Source organism: Dermacentor andersoni, chromosome 5 (genome assembly GCF_023375885.2).
Source record: "Dermacentor andersoni chromosome 5, qqDerAnde1_hic_scaffold, whole genome shotgun sequence".
NCBI lineage: Eukaryota > Metazoa > Arthropoda > Arachnida > Ixodida > Ixodidae > Dermacentor > Dermacentor andersoni.
Genome location: NC_092818.1, coordinates 79,129,727 through 79,151,246, shown reverse-complemented (window position 1 = coordinate 79,151,246; position 21,520 = coordinate 79,129,727). Strand labels below are relative to the sequence as shown.

The following is a 21,520-nucleotide window of genomic DNA, read 5'->3' as shown; positions in this document are numbered from 1 at the left end:
TTAAAGCCTATTCCGTAAGTATGGCCGTTTGCGGGGCTATCTGTTTGCCAATAGGTTCTGACAAGGCGCGTTATTTATGAGGCGAGCTGAGAGGCTTCGCCGAGTTCAGCTTGGTGTTGGTGTGTCCTTCAGTGTACGTGGCTCGTATGTATAGCATTACGACTCGGGGAGGGGGGGGGGGGGATGGATACAAATAAGGCGATCGCGCTATGACCGTTCCCCAGAGTCGTCTCTCCATGGTTGCACTGAATGTAACTGATGTGTTGCGAAATTATTGTTTTCGTTGCTGCGCGACGATGCCTATTGCGGAAGTAATTACTGAATGTGATAGGTATATACAGTATGCCGAGCCAAGGCTCGATATCCATAGTAGCATGCAGCACAGAGACAACTGGCTGCTGCAGGTAGCCACGGCACTGCGGGAAGTCATGCAGGATCCAAAGACACGCACCTTTACGTCAGCTGCGTCCAGCGACGTCCTCATCACTGCCAGAGGGCCCACCATGCAAGTAGGTTTGCTGGCTACTTCCTGCAGAGAAATAATAAATAAAAAAGTTCGAAGTTTCCTCTTTTTTTTTTCTTTTTCTAAATGCCACTTGCATCCACATAAGTGCATGTAATTTCATTACCTTTGATTCATCGGTCCAGCTATTTATTTACACGAGCTTTTTCCCTAGAGTTGGCTATATGAACTCATTGTTTGCACCTTCACGCATGCCCAACATAGCAACACGGCGGTGCCATTGCGGTTACCGATATAAATGCATGGGTTGCTATGGGCGCGTATATTTCTCCATCGTGCATAACAGGGCTGGTGGCGAACACTGCCATTATATATGTTAGTGTTGCAGAACTTTTTTTATCCCTACGTTCAATTCCCCCTCGTAGAGTGTAAAAAAAAAAAAACCAGGTCACTTATCGGGCGAACCTCTCCACCGTTTCCTTTTCTCATTTTCCCGTGACTTCCAATTAGGTCCAGTTGCAACGGTGTTCATGTATGCCGCGGTTTCACTTTCGGAAAATACGCCACTGCTATGGCTTACGCTGAAACTTGTGTAAGATGTGACCCAACCCATGGGAGCACACCTGCCGTAACTTCAACAACCAACCAACGCCATCATATGGTCGTGGACTTGCGTAAAGAGTGGCTACGACATGCTGCGCGCTCGTTGGCCAACTGGAACTCGCGACCGCCGTCCGTTGAGGCACTCGCGTACAATGCGTCTGCTGCGTATATTCAGTCTGACTGTATATAGCCTTATAGAAGAATGCATTTGCTTTACCGCTATATTATTTCAGCGCGCATGCATTTCTATGCTATAAGAGGAATAAAAAAAAAAAAAAGAGCGACGGTGTCCTTCACTTCCTTCGCAATTCCCAGCGAAAAAAATTGTACGGGTCGGTAACTTGTTTTGGATATGTTTTACGCTGACGCCACGTGCTATGCTTTAACCCAGCCGCCTCCCTATTGTGTTGAGAGCGCTTTGCTGCGTCCAAATTGTATTGTGTGGAAAGCAAAACGGTTTAAACATGACGTAAATATATTGTGAGCCCCTGCGTCCGCGTGTCAGGGGCTAATTCTTGGAATGCGGATCCCGCGTCGACACCGCGATGCTCTAAGTTCTTTTGTTTGTACCTACAGTGCTCCAGCCAGGGCTGTAATTCTAGTGAAATGGAGATAAAAAAGGTCAGAGGTAAAAAAAAACGAGGAAGGTATGAGTGAGTGAGTGAGTGAGTGAGTGAGTGAGTGAGTGAGTGAGTGAGTGAGTGAGTGAGTGAGTGAGTGAGTGAGTGAGTGAGTGAGTGAGTGACATCAGTGAACCTGTATCACTTGTTTAACAGAATAACTAAGGTCGGGCAGATTATTTATCTTCTTTCATTCGCCTGTTCTTTGTTGCTCTACACATATTTCTGACCACTTTTACAAGGAGACAGAAGAATCTCGGACATTTTTTTATAGTTCATTCCTTTCTTTTAATTACTGTGCCACGTTTTGTTATTCAAGTACATCTGCTTACTTTTCATACCGCTTCATTACATTGCTGATGTGTATATATAAACCAGGCGTTGCGGAGCGCCACGGTGCGCGTTTACTGCGACCACTGCGGCATCGTCCTTTCGAAAGTGAACGGTTGTCGCGATAGTGCAGGATGCGTCAAGAATAACCCTATAAACAGCTTACTGAAATGACGCCCGCAACACTGCGCCTGGCTCACGTGTGGTGAAACGCGCGCTTCGTCAACACTGCACTCGGCAAAAACAAACACCTGCAGGCGAGCGCGTTCCTGATATCGACTGCTTCTCGCTCCGCCTACTCTCTCGGCGTCGGGTGAGTCACCGGAAGCTCGCTGTATTCTATCGCGAGAGTTCGAGTTGTGAATCGTATAGCCGTGATTGTTGTCATGCGGGGTGATTTTTTTTTTTTTACGTTTTAGGGAATTTTTAAAGATCGCCTGTTGCAAATAAGATAGTTCTAGTCTTTGAGCAAGATTACTCAGAAAGGCGGGCATGCACGAGAAATCGAAACACATGTTCAATTTTATGTATGTATGTATGTATGTATGTATGTATGTATGTATGTATGTATGTATGTATGTATGTGTGTGCGTGCGTATGTATGTATGTGCGTATGTGCGTATGTATGTATGTGCGTATGTGCGTATGTGCGTATGCACGTATGCACGTACGTACGTGCGGATGGATGGATGGATGGATGGACGGTCGGATGGATGGATGGATGCTACGAGCATCCCGATTGAAACTGGCGGTGGGTTGCGCCACCAACCTATTGCCTAATGACCTACCTAGGTTAAATAAAAGAAAAGGAAAGCACCACAAGAAGAATTCCCATTACCAAACTTTCTGAACCCCTATTGGGAACTTAGTTTTTTACGCCTCCATTGTTTGTCGTTTGCCTACTTCTCTTCCACCAGTCTTCTAATCGCCTCTTACTAATCTATATTGCGGGCATGTTTACTTTCTCCCTATTCTCGCTGAACCCAAGAGCTTCAAGGAGGCCAGAGGTGCCTAAATCGACCGCTGGGCAGATATCTTCACACTCTAACAAAACATGTTCCATCGTTTCCCTAGCTTTACCGCACCAAGCACGTGCTTCTTCTTCCTTCTTATATCTCGCTTTATAGGTGCGTGTTCTAAGGCATCCTGATTTCGCTTCAAAAACTAACGAGCTTCCTTTTGAGTTATCGTAAATTGTTTCTTTCCTGATTTCGTTTTTCCTCTTAAGTATTTGCTCACAGCAAGTTTCTTTTCCATTGCCGCCACCCATGAGATTAATTCAGCTTCTCTGACTTTCCGCTGGACGTTATTCGTTCACATGTTGCTCACCATACCGATCGCATACTTACTAGTAAGCTTCCTAGTTTTCCTCCAAAGTGAATCAATGCTTTTCCTGTACAGATACCTCAACACTCTCCAAGCCCATTTAGGTTCTTCCATAATCCTCAGTCGCTCTTCATAATCAATTTTACTGTGAGCTTCCCTCACTTCAAAACTTGTCCAGCCCATATCACCCTGCACAACTTCACTTGTAGTCTTCCCGTGAGCGCCCAATGCGAGGCGTCCCACTGAGCCTTGGTTGACATCGAGTCCTGATCGCACCCTTGATTTCAAGCAAACAATCGCATTTCCAAATGTAAGTCCTGGAACCATTACACCTTTCCACAAAGCCCGGAGCACCTCGTACCTATTTTATCCCCATAGCGTCATGTGTTTCGTTATGGCTGCATTTCTCTTCCCCTTCACTGTTATTGCTTTTCCTGTGTTTCCATATATCTATTGCCTTAATTAATCCATATACCAAGGCCTTTATATTCTTTTACTCGAGGTATTTCCTGGCTCTGTATTGCCACTTTCTGTTCCCTGTTTTTATTGAATACCATAACACCTGATTTTTAACGTTAAATTTCGAACCTAAATTCTCGCCTTCCTGTCCACAGGTATAGCCAGACGTTGCAAATCACTTTGCTTTTTAGCTAGCAACACAATGACGTCCGCATAAAATCAACCTCGAAGCTACTGCTCTACTACTGTACCCGCGTGTTTGTATGAGAGATTAAGCCCGATATTACTTTCTTCTAGAGCCCTCTCCATCCTCACCATGTACATCATAAACCGCAGTGGGGATAAGGGCACCTCTGCCTCAATGTCTTGTTGATATCAACTTTCTCCTCGCTCCTCATCCTTTCCCATTCAACGCAAACGGTATTTTCTAGGTAAATCTCTCTCAAAAGCTTTAGACAATCATCGCCTAAGCCTTTCCCTTCCAGAATGTCCCACAAAATGTTGAGGTCTACGTTGCCATACGCTCCTGTAATTCTAAAATAGCCACATATAAGGGTCTCATTCCTACTCCGGATACTTCAATACACTGAGTAAAAACAAGTGACCGGTTCTGAAGCCATTCGGAAGTTCTCCCAATATGCCGTTATTCTCTCCCCATGCTTGCAGCTTTAATTTAATTGTCTGTATTGCTAACCTGTATATTACCGACGTAAAGGTCAACGGTCTATATGAGCGAATTCTATATTTCTCCCCTTTACTTTTATAAACTAAATTAATTCTACTTTATCGCCAACTGTCCGGTATTCGCCTATAGTTTAAGGTTTTTTTTTTTCTACTGCTTTCAACAGAGCTTCCTTACTTCTTGGCCCTAGTTCATTATTCAGCCTAGCGGGAACCTCGTATAGCCCTGTGGCTACGCGCTTCTGAATTTTCACTTCGGCTTTCATCGAGTTGAAATTTGTAAACACCAGCTCCTTTTACATCTGGTTCTCTTTCATGCTTTTTTTCTTCAAACACAACCTCGTCATTGCTTTGGAAAGCTTCGGCTGTTAATTTTCGATCGTAGTTTAATGCCGTGTCCCCTTCCAGTTTGTTGCCATCTTTGTCTAGGATACATTGTTCTATTGTTGCAGAATTCCTGTGGTTGCAAAATATTCTAGGTGCGGCCTTCTTCTTCTCACGTATTTCTGACAACCAACATTCACTTTCACCTTTTAATTTTGCTTGCACCAGTCTTTGAACCATAGATTTTCTTCGCGGTATATTTCCCATTTTATGTCTACTTCAACCTGCGGCAACTGCACTTTTTTTGCCTGCATGTTCTCTGTCGTTCGGCGATCGCTTCTCGTATCTCCCTGTTCCACCAGCTTTTCGGTTTCTTTTTTCTCTTTCCAATGAACTTGTTGTTTCTCTTTCCGTATTTCTGTCGTTATTGCACTTAGAAGCTCACTATGTTCCCGCTCTTTATTTGGCCATTTTCCAAGTTCTTCCACGACAGTTCTGGCTATATTTATTACTTTTTCGGCGTTCAAATTTGGACTGGCTATTCTTCGCTGCTTGCTCGCTTTCCCAACCACATATCCCATTTTCAAAATGATGCGTGTATGGTCACTCCCTATGCTGCTATACCCTTCCTCGTTTATGACCATTTCTTTGAACGTATGAATTCCTTCTGTCATCAGACAGTAATCAATGGTCGATTGCCGATTCCCGACTTCCCACGTGATCTGCCCTTCACACTTAGGTCCTGTATTCACAATAACGAGATTATGTTGCTCACAAAGATTGACTTCCCGTTGTTGTCGGTATAGCCATCTAGATCCTGTATGCGTGCATTCATGCCACTGAATAGGATAATTTCGGCATCATACCCGAAACCCTTAATATCAGCACTTGGGCATTCCACCAACTGTTGATTCTTCTCTATGCAATTATTTCTGGTCCACAAATACGTTACACCGAGACAAGTTTTCTTTCCACGCATTCTGCATTTACTCTTTTCCATTTGGCTCCCTGGTGGCTGAGCATTCCGACTCCCCCTCCCATGCTTTCCGATTTAATTCTGTACAGAGCGTTCTGGACGGATGGACGGACGGACGGACGGACGGACGGACGGACGGACGGACGGATGGATGGATATATGGATATATGGATATATGGATATATGGATGGATGGATGGATGGATGGATGGATGGATGGATGGATGGATGGATGGACGGACGGACGGACGGACGGACGGACGGATGGATGGACCGTCCCCTTTCGAACGGAGTGGTGGGTTGCGCCACCAAGCTCTTGCTATTATACTGCCTAATGTCCTACCTAGGCTAAAACAAACAAAAAAAAAAGAACACTGACCTCCTACAACCAAATTTCCTAACCCCCTGGTCTTGCGAGGGACGGCGCCACCTGGTGTCGCGCGACTTGACTCCGCGTGTTTCGTTCTAAATGAGTCAACAGAGAAATGCCGACGCTCGCGCGGGTTGTCGGAGTGTGCCATTTATGAATATTGAAGCGTCGTCTATATCGCTCAGCAATCAAAAGCGGATTCGTTCAGAAATGTCACGTACTCGTATATTACATTCTCAGTCACCGCGATGTCAGCTGTGAGCTGTGGCGGACATGCAACGCAGCGTGCAGACTTTCGAACGACTGGGCTCAATACATCAACACTGAATAATTAAACGCGACAAGCGGTCATGGAAAATTGAATTACGTTGAAGTGAATCCATTATTTCGGTGGACATCATTATAGAACACCTTGACTTCCTTACAATTTTTGCAACTAGAAAACTGACATCGATTGACATTTAGTTCACACTACAAGAATTCTAGACATGAGTCAACGATACTTTCTCTAAGGTCTTTTACGTATACCACAATTCCGGCTAAAACGAGGACGTCATCGCGATTAGTTACTCCCAACCGCAAAAAAATTAAAAAAAGAAAGAAAAAGAAACAAGAAACATAGAAGCTAGGTCAGCACTTGAGTGTCTGTTTATGCGACACAGTGTGATTACCGTCATGGCATTCATGGCTCGAAATGAACGATTCTCGAATTTACAACCCTTCCGAGAGATCTCAAAGTGAAAACTTGCAACATCTCGTCGAGAGATTAGTGGGCAGTTCAATATCTCCAGCTCGCAGAACGGTGGCTGTGCCTTCTGCTGTCATTTGTTTTTTCTCAATAAGCCGCAATCCCGACTTCACCAGTGAAATAAAGATGACGCTGTTGTTTATAAAGCGTTTTCCAATATTATTGTTACGCGAGCACTTTCCATCATTACGGGACTTTTTAAATGAGAACTAGAAAAAATGAAACATACTTGAGTGTAGAACATCGAAGCCAACTGTGCCTTGAGTAAACATGCAGCAGTTCTGCTTCTGCACTTATATGAACATTCATCGATGCAAGCAAGCTCGAAGGTGGTCACGTGACAGCAATGGGAGGTTCCTAAAGTTAAAGTTTGAAGCTAGCCAATTCCTGAAGCTGGTCGTTCCAGAATGCATCCTGCAGAAAAGAGGCCAAGCTGTCTTTTTCGCAATGCGCATTGACCAAATTACGGCGACCCACGTATTAGCTGACGTGCTGACTATGTGCGGCTATACCGGCCGTTCAATTTGCATTATTTCTTCCCTCCCAGCCGCTTATTTAACGCAAGAATACCAGAACAAAGCAAGGCCTGCCGAGCAATCAGCATCGAAGCATGGCATATGCAATCAGAACCAGTGATAAAGGTAACAAGAAGCTTCAATACTACTTCGTAAGGGACCAGGAATGGAACCGACCAGGAATGAAAACGAGAAAACTAGCACGAAGAGGCTCAAACTGCCAAGTGGTTTATTATAACTGGTTCAACGCAGTCGCAGTGCATCGTTGTGTTTCGCAGTCGGATGGGTGATTTAAACTGATAATACTGATAATAACCATAGGATATGTGTAAACACGGATTTTTACGAAGGACCCCCATAAGTTCACATGAAAATATTGGATATGGAGCGTACGAGTATTTTTTTCGATAGGGTAATCTTAAAGTACCCCTAACTGTAGCTCAAACCCTCGTGTTGTTCAGCCTGGTAAATATTACTTTTGCATTGACCTGTGCTTATTGAGAGGAAATGCATTATTTTGCTCTTTTAAAGCGAAGATTTCATCGCCTACGGATTTGGCTCGGCTGCAGTTGTCATGCTGCTAGTTCGGTTGTATATTGGCGGATATATTTGTGGGCATATATATATATATATATATATATATATATATATATATATATATATATATATATATATATATATATATATATATATATATATATATATACATATGCCAGCGAGCGGGCTTGTATAACTCCTGTGCGCTTACCGGCACAGTAGTGCCAGTATATAAGCGCACTTCTGCTTTGCGTATCAACTAGATTACCATACACAAAATGAACATCTAATCTCGGCCCATAAATGTCTCTAAAGTACTCGGACCTGTTAATAAAATATCGCCTTATATTCAGCAGTTTCCTTGATTTACGTTTTTTTTTTATTTAGCCATTCTGTATGAACCACTAGGTGTGTGCGTATACTGATGGTGGTAGTGGTGGTGGTGAGTCCTAGCAAAAGGTAAGTTTAGGTTGGCTATCAAGGCCGGCAGTTGCTCCGCCCCAGCGTCTCTTATAGAATCACTTTGGTGTATCACCACATGTCCATCAGACCAGTCTCTCTTGAGAATGCGATAAGGAGACATCAATTTTCTTTGCGGTCTATAAGAGATCCTGCGGGGAACACAAGTTGTTGCGGGCACGCATGCAGAAGGTTCCTTTGTGGCACCTTTTCGAGGGGAGCGTTGCTATCAGCTTGGAATTTCGGGCATGACCATAGGAAGTGTTCCCCCTTTGTCAGTCCTTCGGAGTGGGTATGTGCCACTGTGGCACAAAAGGTACACGGAATCCTTGAAGCTTGTTTGATTCGTGTCGTACTCCGCTGTGACGACGACTGTCATCGCCTCAGCAAGCATCATAAGCCGCCTTCGTCCTCGCGACTTTGCTGCGTAGGCGTCTCACACATGGAAGCATCCGCCCGAGTGGGAGTTGGCATTTCGGCATATATCCTGTGGGGGGTGTAGAGTGCACAAGCATAAAACTCGCATGAGATTGAAGTTGTGACCTTTGTGGTGGATAAACGGTACCGTTGCGCGGAATTACACATTTCATAACGTGAAAGTAAACAGAACTGTACGCCTCTGTCGTTTATCTTTACATGTTCGTGGATGTATACGACTGTGTCGTGTGGATTTCTGACCCTGTGACGTCGGTTCTTTTCGTTTTCGTACTACGATTTTTTTTTATATATTGTTATTTCTGCTATGAGAAAAGCAGTAGCCGTCATCATTATAGGGTGACTACGTCACTTTCTTTTATTTTCATTTCAATAAAAAAAGCGCATCGCCATTAGTTGCAGAGCATCTGATTATTCGTTTCACTGAAGCTTCGCTTTACGTAGATTTCAACATGTACGTTGAATCGGCATTTTGATTTTGTTTCTTTTGGGCGAAAAATACCTCTCACCTTTGATAGGTGCAAAACGCATACAGTGAAGACGCCCACGCTGTTTAATCGCTGCCTATACAGATGGTGTGCAGAGGCGTCTGACTGACTCAGCAGAGAGCTTGTAATATATTCGCGCGCCCCCGCGAACTTTTTTCCTTGGAATTTAGCAACGCTGGGCTCCGCTGAGCTCATTCATTTTACAGGTGGGCAACCGATTTATTTTGGAAGTAACAAATATCGCGGCGCACCTGTCACGTCCAGTTGGAGATGCCAGAGTTTCTGCTCCAATTTCCGAGAAAAGCAAAGATGAGAAAGCAGATACTAAGCTCTGCTGAGGCTGCAGAGAGTGGCACTTAGAAATGTAGGACGCGTCACGGATGATCCTAAATGTCGCTGTTCACTAAGCGGCTATGACGTATGCCAAACGTACGTCAGTGGTAGTACACGTCTAAATTTTGAACGATTAACGTCAAACCGTAAACGCTAAGCAAACAGACAGCGCGCTCCGGCGTAAATACGGTGGACATAGGTTTGAATTGCACATTTATAAAAAATATATCTATGTAGATTTCGATGCAGACATACTTTTGAATGAAAAGAAACAAAATGCCAACAATTTCTTCCGTTTTTTTTTTCTTCTAAATTTTGCCCACCAAGAAAAGACCGATGACAGGGTGGATGGCAATCCGGAATTCTGAACCTGAAAACAGTGCGGTTGTGGCTGCCAAGGTAAAATATGGATCACAGGGGATTTAAAAGGGCGGAATAAGACATAATTGGAGGACAGGGTAGGCAGGTCATCTGCACGAGCGCGTGGCTTGCTGTATACCCTGTATATAGAGGAGAAGGGGTTAAGAGGTAACACTGAAGGAGACACTAACGCTGCGCGCACACTGGGCTGCCCATCACGCCTATATATATATACTACAATCCGTCGCTCAGGCCAGTAGATTTCAGAAATGTTACTTGTGTGTGCTCCAGTGTTGCACCCGTGTTACCACAGGAGAACAAAAGTGCTGGTGCTGGTGTAGGGCAGCCATGATTAGCCACGATAGCTTCTGAAAATGTGGTTTGAGGTGTGTTGCCAGACAAACGTGTCAGATTTCGGATTCGACCAGAGACGCGGACTATGCTTCCGTTGAGGCTGCCCCCCCTGAGCAATGTGAAAACGAAAACCCCAAATCCCTATTCAAATGGCCATCGTTGTATATACTGTTGTATTCAATCAGACTAAATAAATGTTCGATGGGAAAGCTACAATTTTGTATCGAGCGGTTACATATTGACACGTCAGACTCGAACCCGTACGTGACGAGTAATCATTTCTAAAAAGCTAATTCGTTGGCCCCACTCGTATTGCTTGCGACTGTGCGGTGGGATCAGGTGGTCTTCAGTGATCGCATTTCTTACGTGAGTTGAGACGTACCGAGGTGGTACTATAGACACGTGCTTGCTTTGTAAACTCTCGTGAGTACGGGTACTTGTTTTGTATGTAATGGCAAGAATGACAGGCTAACGCAGAAAAGCCCAGAAGCTTGAACTACAGCGTGGACCGTACAGACGTACCAAGGAGTCAACCTGGATTGCGTTGCTGAATTGTTACTCAAGAATTCCCTGCTGTAGTGCCTTATTCGCGATGCAGGTACTAAATAAATAAATAAATAAATAAATAAATAAATAAATATTCTTCGTCTCTGACTTCATCTCAACTCTTTTCTGTCTCTACATGTTTTGCACTTGCTTCATTACTTGCTTTACTAAGGCGATGTGAACGTGGTAGGCTTGTCGAATTTCAGTCCCGTATCTACACGACGGAGCAGCATAGATAGACGCACCCGGGATTTTCACAACTGGGATTACAGCTTTGCCAGACTGTAGAACGCCCTGTAGTATATTTATTCTCACCTTGGGCGTCTACGAAATCACAGGAGCATATTTCGGCATTTCACTGACCTTCGAGAATCCGCCTACGAAAGCTCCTACTTAAAAGTACACGTACTTGAGTAATAAGACGCTGTCATTTAATCGCATTCGTTCTGACACTTGAGCCGGCGTACTCTCAGCAGTCCTGCGTCATGTGTTGTGGTTTTAGCATAAGTACGCCGCAAGTGCGAGGCTATATCAGTTCACATTACTTATCTGTCGGTAAACCGCCGTGATTTGCAATGAAGTCGATCGTTGCGCGATTTTTTAAGGCGGCGATCTTTCTTGGTCTACTTCACTCACTTCATGTGGTGGTTTCACGTGCGGCGTCCTAGCCCCACAAACTAAAGAGGGCAAGAACTGGAGTGGCGGAGAAGAAAGCAAAAGTGCGGGAGAAAGATAGAGGGGTACTGATTGATTGACGCAGGCGACAAACATGCCGCGTGCGGCGTGACGTCCCAGAGATAACACGAGGCCAGCGCGTCATCAGCGTGCGGCCGGTGTAAGTAACCTGATACCGTAGTGTAATGTTTGATTTCACCATATTATCATTGTTACCAAGTTAACGCTTGGCGCAAGACGCACTTATACACTACAGAATATTTTTTTGACGTTGTCGCCGGTTCTGTATCGAAAGAGTCCTCTCTAATCCGATCGCGTGCATAAACTTTGCTGCGACACATGAGCTGGCACGGACATAGACAACAGGGTTACATAAGAAAGTGGTCGCCGATAACAATCTGAGAATTATTTCTGCAGCATCATTTTCAGCATTCTGTGTTCAGAGCTGAGTTGGAGCACTGAGGACGTCCGTTCCCAATCGAAGGCATGTATGTTTGTTCGGGAAATTTGCGGCGCTTCCTCGTAGTCATACATAAAACGAAACACGTATACTACCATGCTCAATATGATTTGCAACACGAGAGTCCGTCTCTTAATTATGTATAGGCGCTGCCACGTTGTCAAGCAGTGCCCGTAGGGCTAGCATGGCAGTGCCTACACACACACAAACATACGCAAAAAAAAAAAAATGGCGCAACGCCGTTCCGCTTGCGGTAGCACCTTGCTTACAAGAAAAACGACACGTCATTTTTATTACTGAGAGAAGTGATGGGATTGTGCCGTAGCGCAACTCATACTGGGCGCTGCAGTACGAACTCGGCAGTAATATATTTCATTTTAATATGTTTCAATTCAGGTTTTCGGCGTGTCTGGTACTCCCCGTGGAAATACTGAACACAAAACCCACGCTATGCCGTAATCAACTGTGCTCCTCCGCGTACAGTGAAAGGTGAGGTACGTTAAGGAATTATTTTTTGGCGAGATGCACAGTGCGTGAAGTGGACAGACACCTATGTGGAGAGTGACTGGAAACGACCTGAACAACATGCTGTGACGCAATATTGCATATACCTTCTTTTATTTTTAAAGCGAATAGCTTTCTTTGCATCTTTGGCCCGTTTTCGTGGTTGGAAGGTGGTCGGCGGTAGGCGCATTGCTGCTTGGTGTTCGGTGGTCGGACTTCAAGTTCAAAGGCGCCGAGGGAAAGGGAACGTGCTTTTGCGCAACCGAGATGAGGGGAGCGGCAGGGGGGAGGGGACTGTCGCGCGCGAGTTTTGTGGAGCGCTCGGCAAGGAAAACGCTTGTTCCCTCGCTCTTTCGTTCGTTCTTTCGTTCCTTTCTTCATTCATTCATTCGTTCATTAGTTCATTCATTCATTCGTTCGTTCGTTCATTCATTCATTCATTCATTCATTCATTCGTTCGTTCGTTCGTTCGTTCGTTCGTTCGTTCGTTCGTTCGTTCGTTCGTTCGTTCGTTCGTTCGTTCGTTCGTTCCATTCGCTTACATTGACAATCATCGTCCATGGTTTCTGCAAAAATATTTTCTCACTATACAATTTTTTTTAATATCGCTTGCGACAGATAACACAATTATATACGTAGAGCTGGATTAGCGGACATTATACTGGCAAAAGGCGGACACTATAAAAAACAAGGAGGCAGACATTATACTTGCAAAACAATTTAAATGTACAGTTACCTAATTAACAAAATGTGATTAATTCAATGTTCTACTAATTGTTTACGAATTTAAGCCCGTGAGTCCACAGTGCCTATCCGCTTGAAACGAATTGTCAGGATGACGCCAGTTTCGTGATATTCATTGCAATGGCTTTCCAGTTACTTGTGTACTTCAATACATGAAGCGGCACTTTGGTAAAGAAGTAGGCGGGACGAGGGAGCCTACTCGTGGCAAATTTGAAGGCGCCCATCTTGACACTAGTGCCATGCTCGGAATTTGTTGCGACGAGAAATGCCTTGAAATCTCAGCGGTTATGATTGGTAACTCGCAATATGTGTCATAAAGTAACAGATTCAAACATATTTATTGAAATTTTGTACTTCATATTGCATTTCAATGTTTCGGTCAAGTAATGTTGGCTTCTTCGAGCAATCGAGCGCAACGACTGGAAATGTGCTATCCGCCACTGGAAATTAAAGAGAGAGAGAAAAAAAACTGCATATTCTACAGAAAAACTTACATAATGAAGGATGTGACACAAAATTATTAAATTTGTTAGTCGAGCTTCATAGCCATGGTGCACATGGAATTTCTTGAACAAAACTGCCGATACGATTAATAAAATAGCGATAACTTCCCTACTGACTATAACCGTTTCAAATACTGAATTTAAGAGGCATGTTGCACAACTGCAGAATTTAATTAAGCAGTCGAACTCGGGCCATAACTATTTTTTTTTCTGCTAGGAATATTAGGCCTAGAACCACTTCTGGAAACCACGGACACCAGATGTGCTCTTCCTGTAATGTTCTATTTTATATCGCATTTTTTTCCGCAGAGTGAAAACATACAAACTTTCAGCAGCATTTCTGAACACTTGCTTCTCTAAATTCGTGCGAACCACCGAGTTTTGAAAGAAAATGCTCTGCTTCGAATATTGTTTAACGAATTGCGCAGTTACGTGTCTCATCCTAAAGTCATTAATTAAGAAGTCTCTGGTCGAGCGATCGCATTGGCTCTTAGATGAGCGCATTATTTTAAGTGTGTGCCAAAGATTTGAGGTGCACCACTAGAAATGATTATTTTATCTGGAAGGACACATTTTCGCTACAGGAACACCCGCTATATCTTTTCATTGTGTCAATGCCTGCGCGAAAGGACAAAAAAAAAAAAAAAAAGAAATCCACGAAGTCAAGAATCCTCGCGGTTTCTCCGAGCAAAACAAGCAGACGAACACGTCGACTCTCTTCTGCGCAGGTGCTACCTCCGACCTCGGCGTGACAAAAAAAATGTGCATTTAATGATTTCGAAGAACCAACGACGAAAGCAAGGAAAAGAATGCAGAACGGAAAACGACATGTTACCCAAAATACAATCCCGATTCCGGGAATACTGAATTAATGTGCCGGATGGAGGAACCTCACTGTGGGCAGAATGTGCGAGGAAATAAGCTGCCCTACAGTGCCGCAAAGTAAATACTTGCCACAGAACGCGGTTGAAGGTTTTGAGAAGCGAGATTTCAAATGCAGCTATGCGCGGGGGCTCTTCGCAGCCTTAACATTCGTAACCCATGGTTTTCTTTCTTTCCTTCCTTCCTTCTTTCCTTTATTTCCATTTCATTCCTTGTTTGTTTCTCTGCTTCCTGTCTATCCTCCGTGATAGTCCCATATATGGTATTGCGCTGCTGAGCCGGACGGCGCGGGTTCGAATTCCGCCAGCGGCGGCCGCATTTCAATGGGGGCGTAATGCAAGAACACCCACGCACCGTGCATAATAGAGCCCGCTAAAGAACCCCAGGTCGTCGAAATGAACCCGGAGTCCCTCACTACGGCGTGCCTCATAATTGTTTCGTGTTTAATTGGCACGTAAAACCCCAGAATTTAATTTGTGCCCTACTTCCAGCCTTCTTTGGTTTCTTTTTTTCTTCCTTCCTTCACTCTTTCTTTCCTTCCTAGTGTTTTTTTTTTTGCCTTCCTCTTTTACTTAATTCCTTCTTTCTTTCATTCTTTCCCTACTACCTAACTTCCTTCCTTTCCCCTAATTTCTTCTTTTCTCCTTCCTTCCTACTTTCCTTGCTTCCCTCGTACTTTTCTTCCTTCTTTCCTTATTTCTCTCTTTTCTTCCTTCAATCCCTCATCCTTGCCTTCTTTCTTTCTTTCTCTTCTCTTTGCCCCCCTTTTCTCTCTTTCTGCACTGATAACCTCAACCACTGTGTGAAGAGCCTTTTAGCGAGTAGGTTTCTATAAGAAAGACAAAACAGAGGCTGGTTAAAAATATTGCTACAGAGTGTACACTGTTCCCCTTACGAGCATACGAAAGATCGCCTTAAGTTTCACGGTCCTGTGGTACGTTTTGCCTGTTTACCTTTGCAAGGTGCTCCATCTTTCTTTGTATAGTCGTGCAGTGGCATGTCCAATCAATCAGTGGTACATAAACCAACATCAATTCTTACTTTCTGCTTCTTTTTGAGACAGAACACAATGGGATATATTTCAAGCTTGTAACGTGCAAGGTATTTTTACTGGACTCAGTACACGAGGAGAAAGAAGTGCTTAGCATATTCACGCCAGCTGTTATCTGTCTCTGATAATATAGTTACTTGGATGATCGGTTTCGCAAAACGGAAGGAGCAATACTGCATAGAGAAGTGCTGCTGATTGATTACTTGTGCAACTTGCTCCACACAATAACAAACACGCACAATTCTACATGATATGAGCGCAAGTGGCAATAACGTAGTTATTTCCGCACACCCAGGGACCACCCACTATTTCTTAAATACTGATTCCTTTCAGTTACAATAAACTGCGTACGTAAGGCGGTCTAGCCCAGCAACTTTTACGAGCTTCTGTTAAGGGACGACCGAAAAACGCGAAAATATAACGACATTCACGAAGTCACAATGGCGTCACTGATACCACGTGTCCGAGCGTCGAATTCGAAAACTGACGTACGGCCTTAATTCTCCCCGTTAAGCACTTTTTCCTCTCCGAGGACACGCAAAAGAAAACTTGAAAGTGCGATCCATAAGTATTGAGATTGGTCGATGATTTCTATTTACAGTCGCCTTAACAGACAACCGCTCTTCTTCCGTACTGCCATTCATTTAAGCGAACTTCCTCCCCAAAGTTTCCCGAAGCAACCGAGATTACACGCCAGGCGCTTGGAGCGACATGAATTATCTCTCGCTAGCTTTCGCTTTCGTCTCCACGAAGAGGCATGCAGCAGTTCGAAACGATTGCAAAACGTCCTTGCGTTCGTCTTCCTTCCGTCCCGGATGACTCTATACAGTATAAGGCTGCGTTCAGGGAACTGGAAAGGGAAGCTGTAGAGTGCCGTCCCCCTATTTTCTCTGTTTGAGCAAGATCAGAAGAATGTACTTCCTTCTTGTTCTTCCAGCGTCGTCCTTCATCTCTTTTTTTTTATTCGTTTTACGCCCGCCTTTTCAATAGCGTTCTTGCACACGTAGAATGTCCTTCTCCATCGTCTCCCTGTCTTCATCGTTTCAGGTGCCGCTATTACTACGTCTGTGCTAGCCTGCTCGGCGCAACGTTGGAACAGCGGCTCTGTACCACGTGACTCCTCCTCGCGATTCCGCGCATGCATGGCCGCACGCCTGTCTGGTGACGCGGTGCTCCGAGCGGATCGCGCGCGCTCGAATTCGCAGCTGCGTGGCGTCTATTGTTGCCTCGCACTGCTCGGAGCGGAGACGCGCAGTTGGCGTTGCAATTGTATGCGCTGAGACGCGTTCGCTTATTTCTCTTGCCTGTTCTCACGCCGAAAGCCGACACAGCTGTGTTCCGCGTAGACGACGGCAAAGTCAGTGGAAGGGAGGAAGCGCAGAAGAAACCAAGGCAGAACAAGAAAAGACGGGAAGAAAATATAGCGAAGTGAAAGTCGCGCAGGCAAATGTAACGTTTTGTTTTTCTTCGAGCTGAAACTCGTGTGTACCTTCAGGAAGACGATGGTGAAATCGTGAATAATAAGAAGGAAATGACGAGCAGAATAAGGAAAGAACGAATGAACTGGCAAGAACGAAGCAAAAAAAAAAAAAAAGAGAGAGAGATAAATTGGGGTGTAGAGTGAGGGGGGGGGATTAAGTAGGATAGAAAGATGTAATGCGTCTTTTCTCCGCTGTAGAATATGCATGCATGTAGCGTACGCTCATCTGCTCCTGCTAATGCACGATGAGGAGTCCATCTAGTTTTTCTCTGTCCCATCATCTGGGTCGCATGGTGCACATATGTCTACACGCTTGTCTCTAACATTTCTCTCTTTTTCTTAAGGGCGCTAAAATGTATTTATCTCCCTTAACATTTGTGATCTAACATTTCCAACCGATCAAACTAAGCTAACATGTCTTTTAAAGAGAACGGTTAGGTCAGTTTACGCTGGTGCAGCATTCTTCAAAACGCTTCGCTTTGGAGGAAGTGGCGCACTGTTGGATAAAGATAAAAGGCAAGCTATCATGCTTCAATTTCGCGTTGACATTTCCGCGTTCATTGCGTCGATTGCGTTTTACGTCGCGGATTTCACGCAACCGTCACCCATTTCGACAGTTCTTTTACAGCGGTAAGCATCTCTAAATGTTGCTTAATCTCCACTAAAATGTGATGTCCTTCCGCCATCGACAAACAAACAGCAACCCGATTCCAGTAGGCGTTGTCGAAATCCAACGTAACGTGGAATTGTTGCGGTAATTTCAAAGCGTCATCGCCAACGATCTCTGTTATCGAGTACTTTTTCTGAAAAAAGCTTTCTTGAACGATAACACCCTGCTGTGTACCAATTTATGATTGTTCAAGTGTGTTAGGCAGCATTCGTTGGAGATCATGGGCATAGTTACTTGAAATGGAAGTCGCAGATTATAAATTGTCAGGGTCATGTATTCTGTTAAAGCGGCATCGAAGAAGCGAGAATAAATAAATTTTATATGGATTACTTATACTTTCAAAACACCATCTTTACTCATATGGCAGTAAACATTTTATCATTACAAAAACGAAGGCCAAATTGTCCGTTTTCTAAATTTCGCGCCGATGTGTTAGTGTGACGTCACGAGCTCCAAAGTATTTCAAAGTACGACGACGACGAATTTATAACAAGCTGCTTTAGACTGAGCCTTTTGGTTCCTTTCGAATACAATGTAGTCCGCTTTTACGAAAAAAAAAAAACAGTTAATACCTGACTTAACTCTGTCCAGTTTGAAGACGTCACAGCAAGCTAATGCGAGAGCTATCAATGTGTCGTTGTCTCAATCCGTATTTACACACACGTGTGTGTGTGTGTGTGTGTGTGTGTGTGTGTGTGTGTGTGTGTGTGTGTGTGTGTGTGTGTGTGTGTGTGTGTGTGTGTGTGTGTGTGTGTGTGTGTGTGTGTGTGTGTGTGTGTGTGTGTGTGTGTGTGTGTGTGTGTGTGTGTGTGTGTGCGCGCGCGCCTGGGCTCTTCTCAGGATAAGAGCGGCTATATTGCTGCTGCAGAAGCATAGTTCACTAATACAAGGTTACGCGATTGTGTCCTTACGGGTGCCTTTAATAAATGGTTCGGTAGATAGGGTAACATTTTGGAAGCCTTAGATCCCTTTAGTCTGCCTCTCAGGCTGCTTTGCTACATGTCTCTCTCTCTCTCACTCTCTATCTTTGTCTCTCTCCCTGTGTCTTATGTTCGGATGCCTGAACTACAGATATACACACTGTGGGAGACCGAAGATGCCTTCTGATCTTTTCGTGTTTCTTACTTTTTTTTCATCTCTCATCTTGTTCGCTTGTTGCCATGTGCGAAGCGCTTCTTGCTGATGCATGTTTCGCCTTATTATCCGCGGCGGCCGCGAGGATGACTTTTTCTTCCTTTTGTTCTCTGTCTCTGGCGTCGCAAGAGCGTCTGTGGCGGGCCGGCAACACGCCGCAGTCTGTACTGGTGACATTTAACACCGTTTTTCATTTCGGGTCGCATTCCTGCTGCGACGCTGTTGTCTGGCTCTTTCGCCGCGCTCTGTGCTCGGCTATGTGGCGCACCCGGCAGCGCTTAAAAGTCATAGTTGCAAGTGCGTTCTAATTCCTACGTGCACCATCTTTTTTCTTTGCCTTCTTCTTTTCATCTCCCTTCTTTCTTTGTCTTGGGCCTTCGCGCATGACTTGCTAGTGAGTTTACTGCGGCCGCGATATGACTGAGCACATTCTGCATGGTATACTGCGTGCCTCGGAGCTAACCGTCCTTCTATCTATGTGGAAATAAATTTAGTTACGAGTAAAAGTTACCAATAGCATGTACTTCGAAATCAGTCAGTCGACTCGGATTATGAGAAACGTGATTTGTATGCCCGCCATCGCTGATAAAATGCCGGTACAATATATCTTATCCGTTCGTTAGCTGGAATTTAGAGTCGGAATCCTCGATTATTGTGGTAGCTGAAGTTTGTGGCAGAGTCCCAGTCCTTTTAATGTAGTCAACGCCTCACTTTTTCTTTGTGTCAATTTCGCCCGCAATTGTTTTCATAGTTTTTACACTGAATAGTATTCGAATTAATGCGATTATTTTATTTTTTTTAAGCCGGAAAGCTGGCGTATATGCTTCTATGGAAAGACGGAGCAATAGAAGAACGTAATACTTAAAGCTTAGTTTTTAAATGTAGTAATCAATAAAGGAGAAGTATATACGCATTGTAAGCACACCTATCAATTATATGTCTATGAATACAACAGCATTTCCTTTACTTTATCGCGGAGGCTACTCGCTGAATACAGTAATGAAACGTCCCATTGAACCTTTAAAGAAGCATTTAACCCACTTCCTTTCTTTTTGCAGTCAGCACTGATTATAGTTTGGCACAAAGTCTGGTGTCACGGCACGTTTTCGGTGCAGGATCGGCGTATAATTTTAACTAAAGGTTGACGACAGCCTACAAGTAGTGTTGCTTGGAAAAAGTACCATTCATATCAATTTGGCCTACGGAAATAATACACGGAAATTAGAATGAGAGGCAGTCGTACATGTGCTAGCTTTCCCGTTTCACTCCATTATCACTGTAAAATAATTTACACCCTAAAAAGTGGAAAAGGGTGTAAATGTGTCTATAACTCACACCCTTAGGGTGTCCGTTATATAGATAACACCCTGAGGGTGTGAGTTATAGACACATTTACACCCTTTTTCACTTTTTAGGGTGTAAATTATATTACAGTATACGGGACAACAGCGCGACAAGACGAGACAGGAAAGACGGACAGGACAGGCGCTGTCCTGTCCGTCTCTTCTGTCTCGTTTAATCGCGCCGTTTCCCCGTAGTGAAGCCGTACCAACAAGCTCAAGTGCAGGCACGCGTTTCGCTCCTTGCTAAGCCACTAATGCGTGCTTTGACTAGTCGCCGCTGTGAAGCCGTTCGCATGCATGCACTTTGTGTACTGCAATAGGATGCGCTCGGTATATCGTATAGTAAGCTACGAAGCTGTACGTGCAGTTCACGTGCGATTTGCATACCGTGTATACCGTGTGCAGCAGCCTGCGGAGTTCTCTCATGCAAACCGTTCGTAACTACAATACTGTATGCAGTACACTTCGAAGCCCTATGTATGCTGCACACAGGTCGCACGCTGCAGCACTGCATAGTCTATACTGTATGCGGTACACTGGGAAGTCGCATACTCTATGCATGTCTGTATATGCTGCACTGCTGCACAAACTGTGCTCCTGCACAACCTGCGTGGTGCGTGTGCAGGTATAGCTTTGTGTTTAGAAGGTTTGTGTGAGGCCTCCTGTAAGGGATACGGGTAAGTTATCGCTTTTCCCGTGAGAAAGCGATAGCTGGGTGCACGTTTATCGGGCAGTATGCATATGTGCACGCAGTAGTGGTTAATGCCAATATGCGGCAGTCAATCAATCACGATTTCAGGCGAGATGGCAGTGAATGCGTTTGTCACTGAGAAGCAGTCTTCGCGAGCCCAGAAGCTCTAATTTTGCCTGCAGTTTGAATCGTCAGGTTGGTGCTCTGAAAAGATTACGCGTGAGACATGGGAACCTACTAGTTGTGTAGTTGCTGTTTCACTATAGGATATATATTCACGGTATAGTATACTTTTTTTTTACAGCAGCCATCCTCGCTGTAGCACATACTGCAGAATGCGAGGATGGAATGCGAGAATTACTAATGCAAAACGCTCCATTATGTCTACTTTCTATAAGCGCAGGTCGCAATTCACTGCATAAGAGATTCGTTCAATAGACCGTTCCGCAGTTTACAT

General features: G+C 44.4%; 1 protein-coding gene across 1 annotated transcript in view; it reads right to left on the bottom strand.

Moving 5' to 3' along the window:
• lab (labial) overlaps nt 1–21,520 on the bottom strand; it is a 102,748-nt gene that overhangs the window by 80,340 nt on the left and 888 nt on the right. Inside the window, exon 2 of the mRNA XM_050178090.3 lies at nt 452–529. Coding sequence (XP_050034047.1) covers nt 452–505 — 54 coding nt within the window. The 5' untranslated portion in view covers nt 506–529. The remainder of the gene's footprint in view (nt 1–451; nt 530–21,520) is intronic.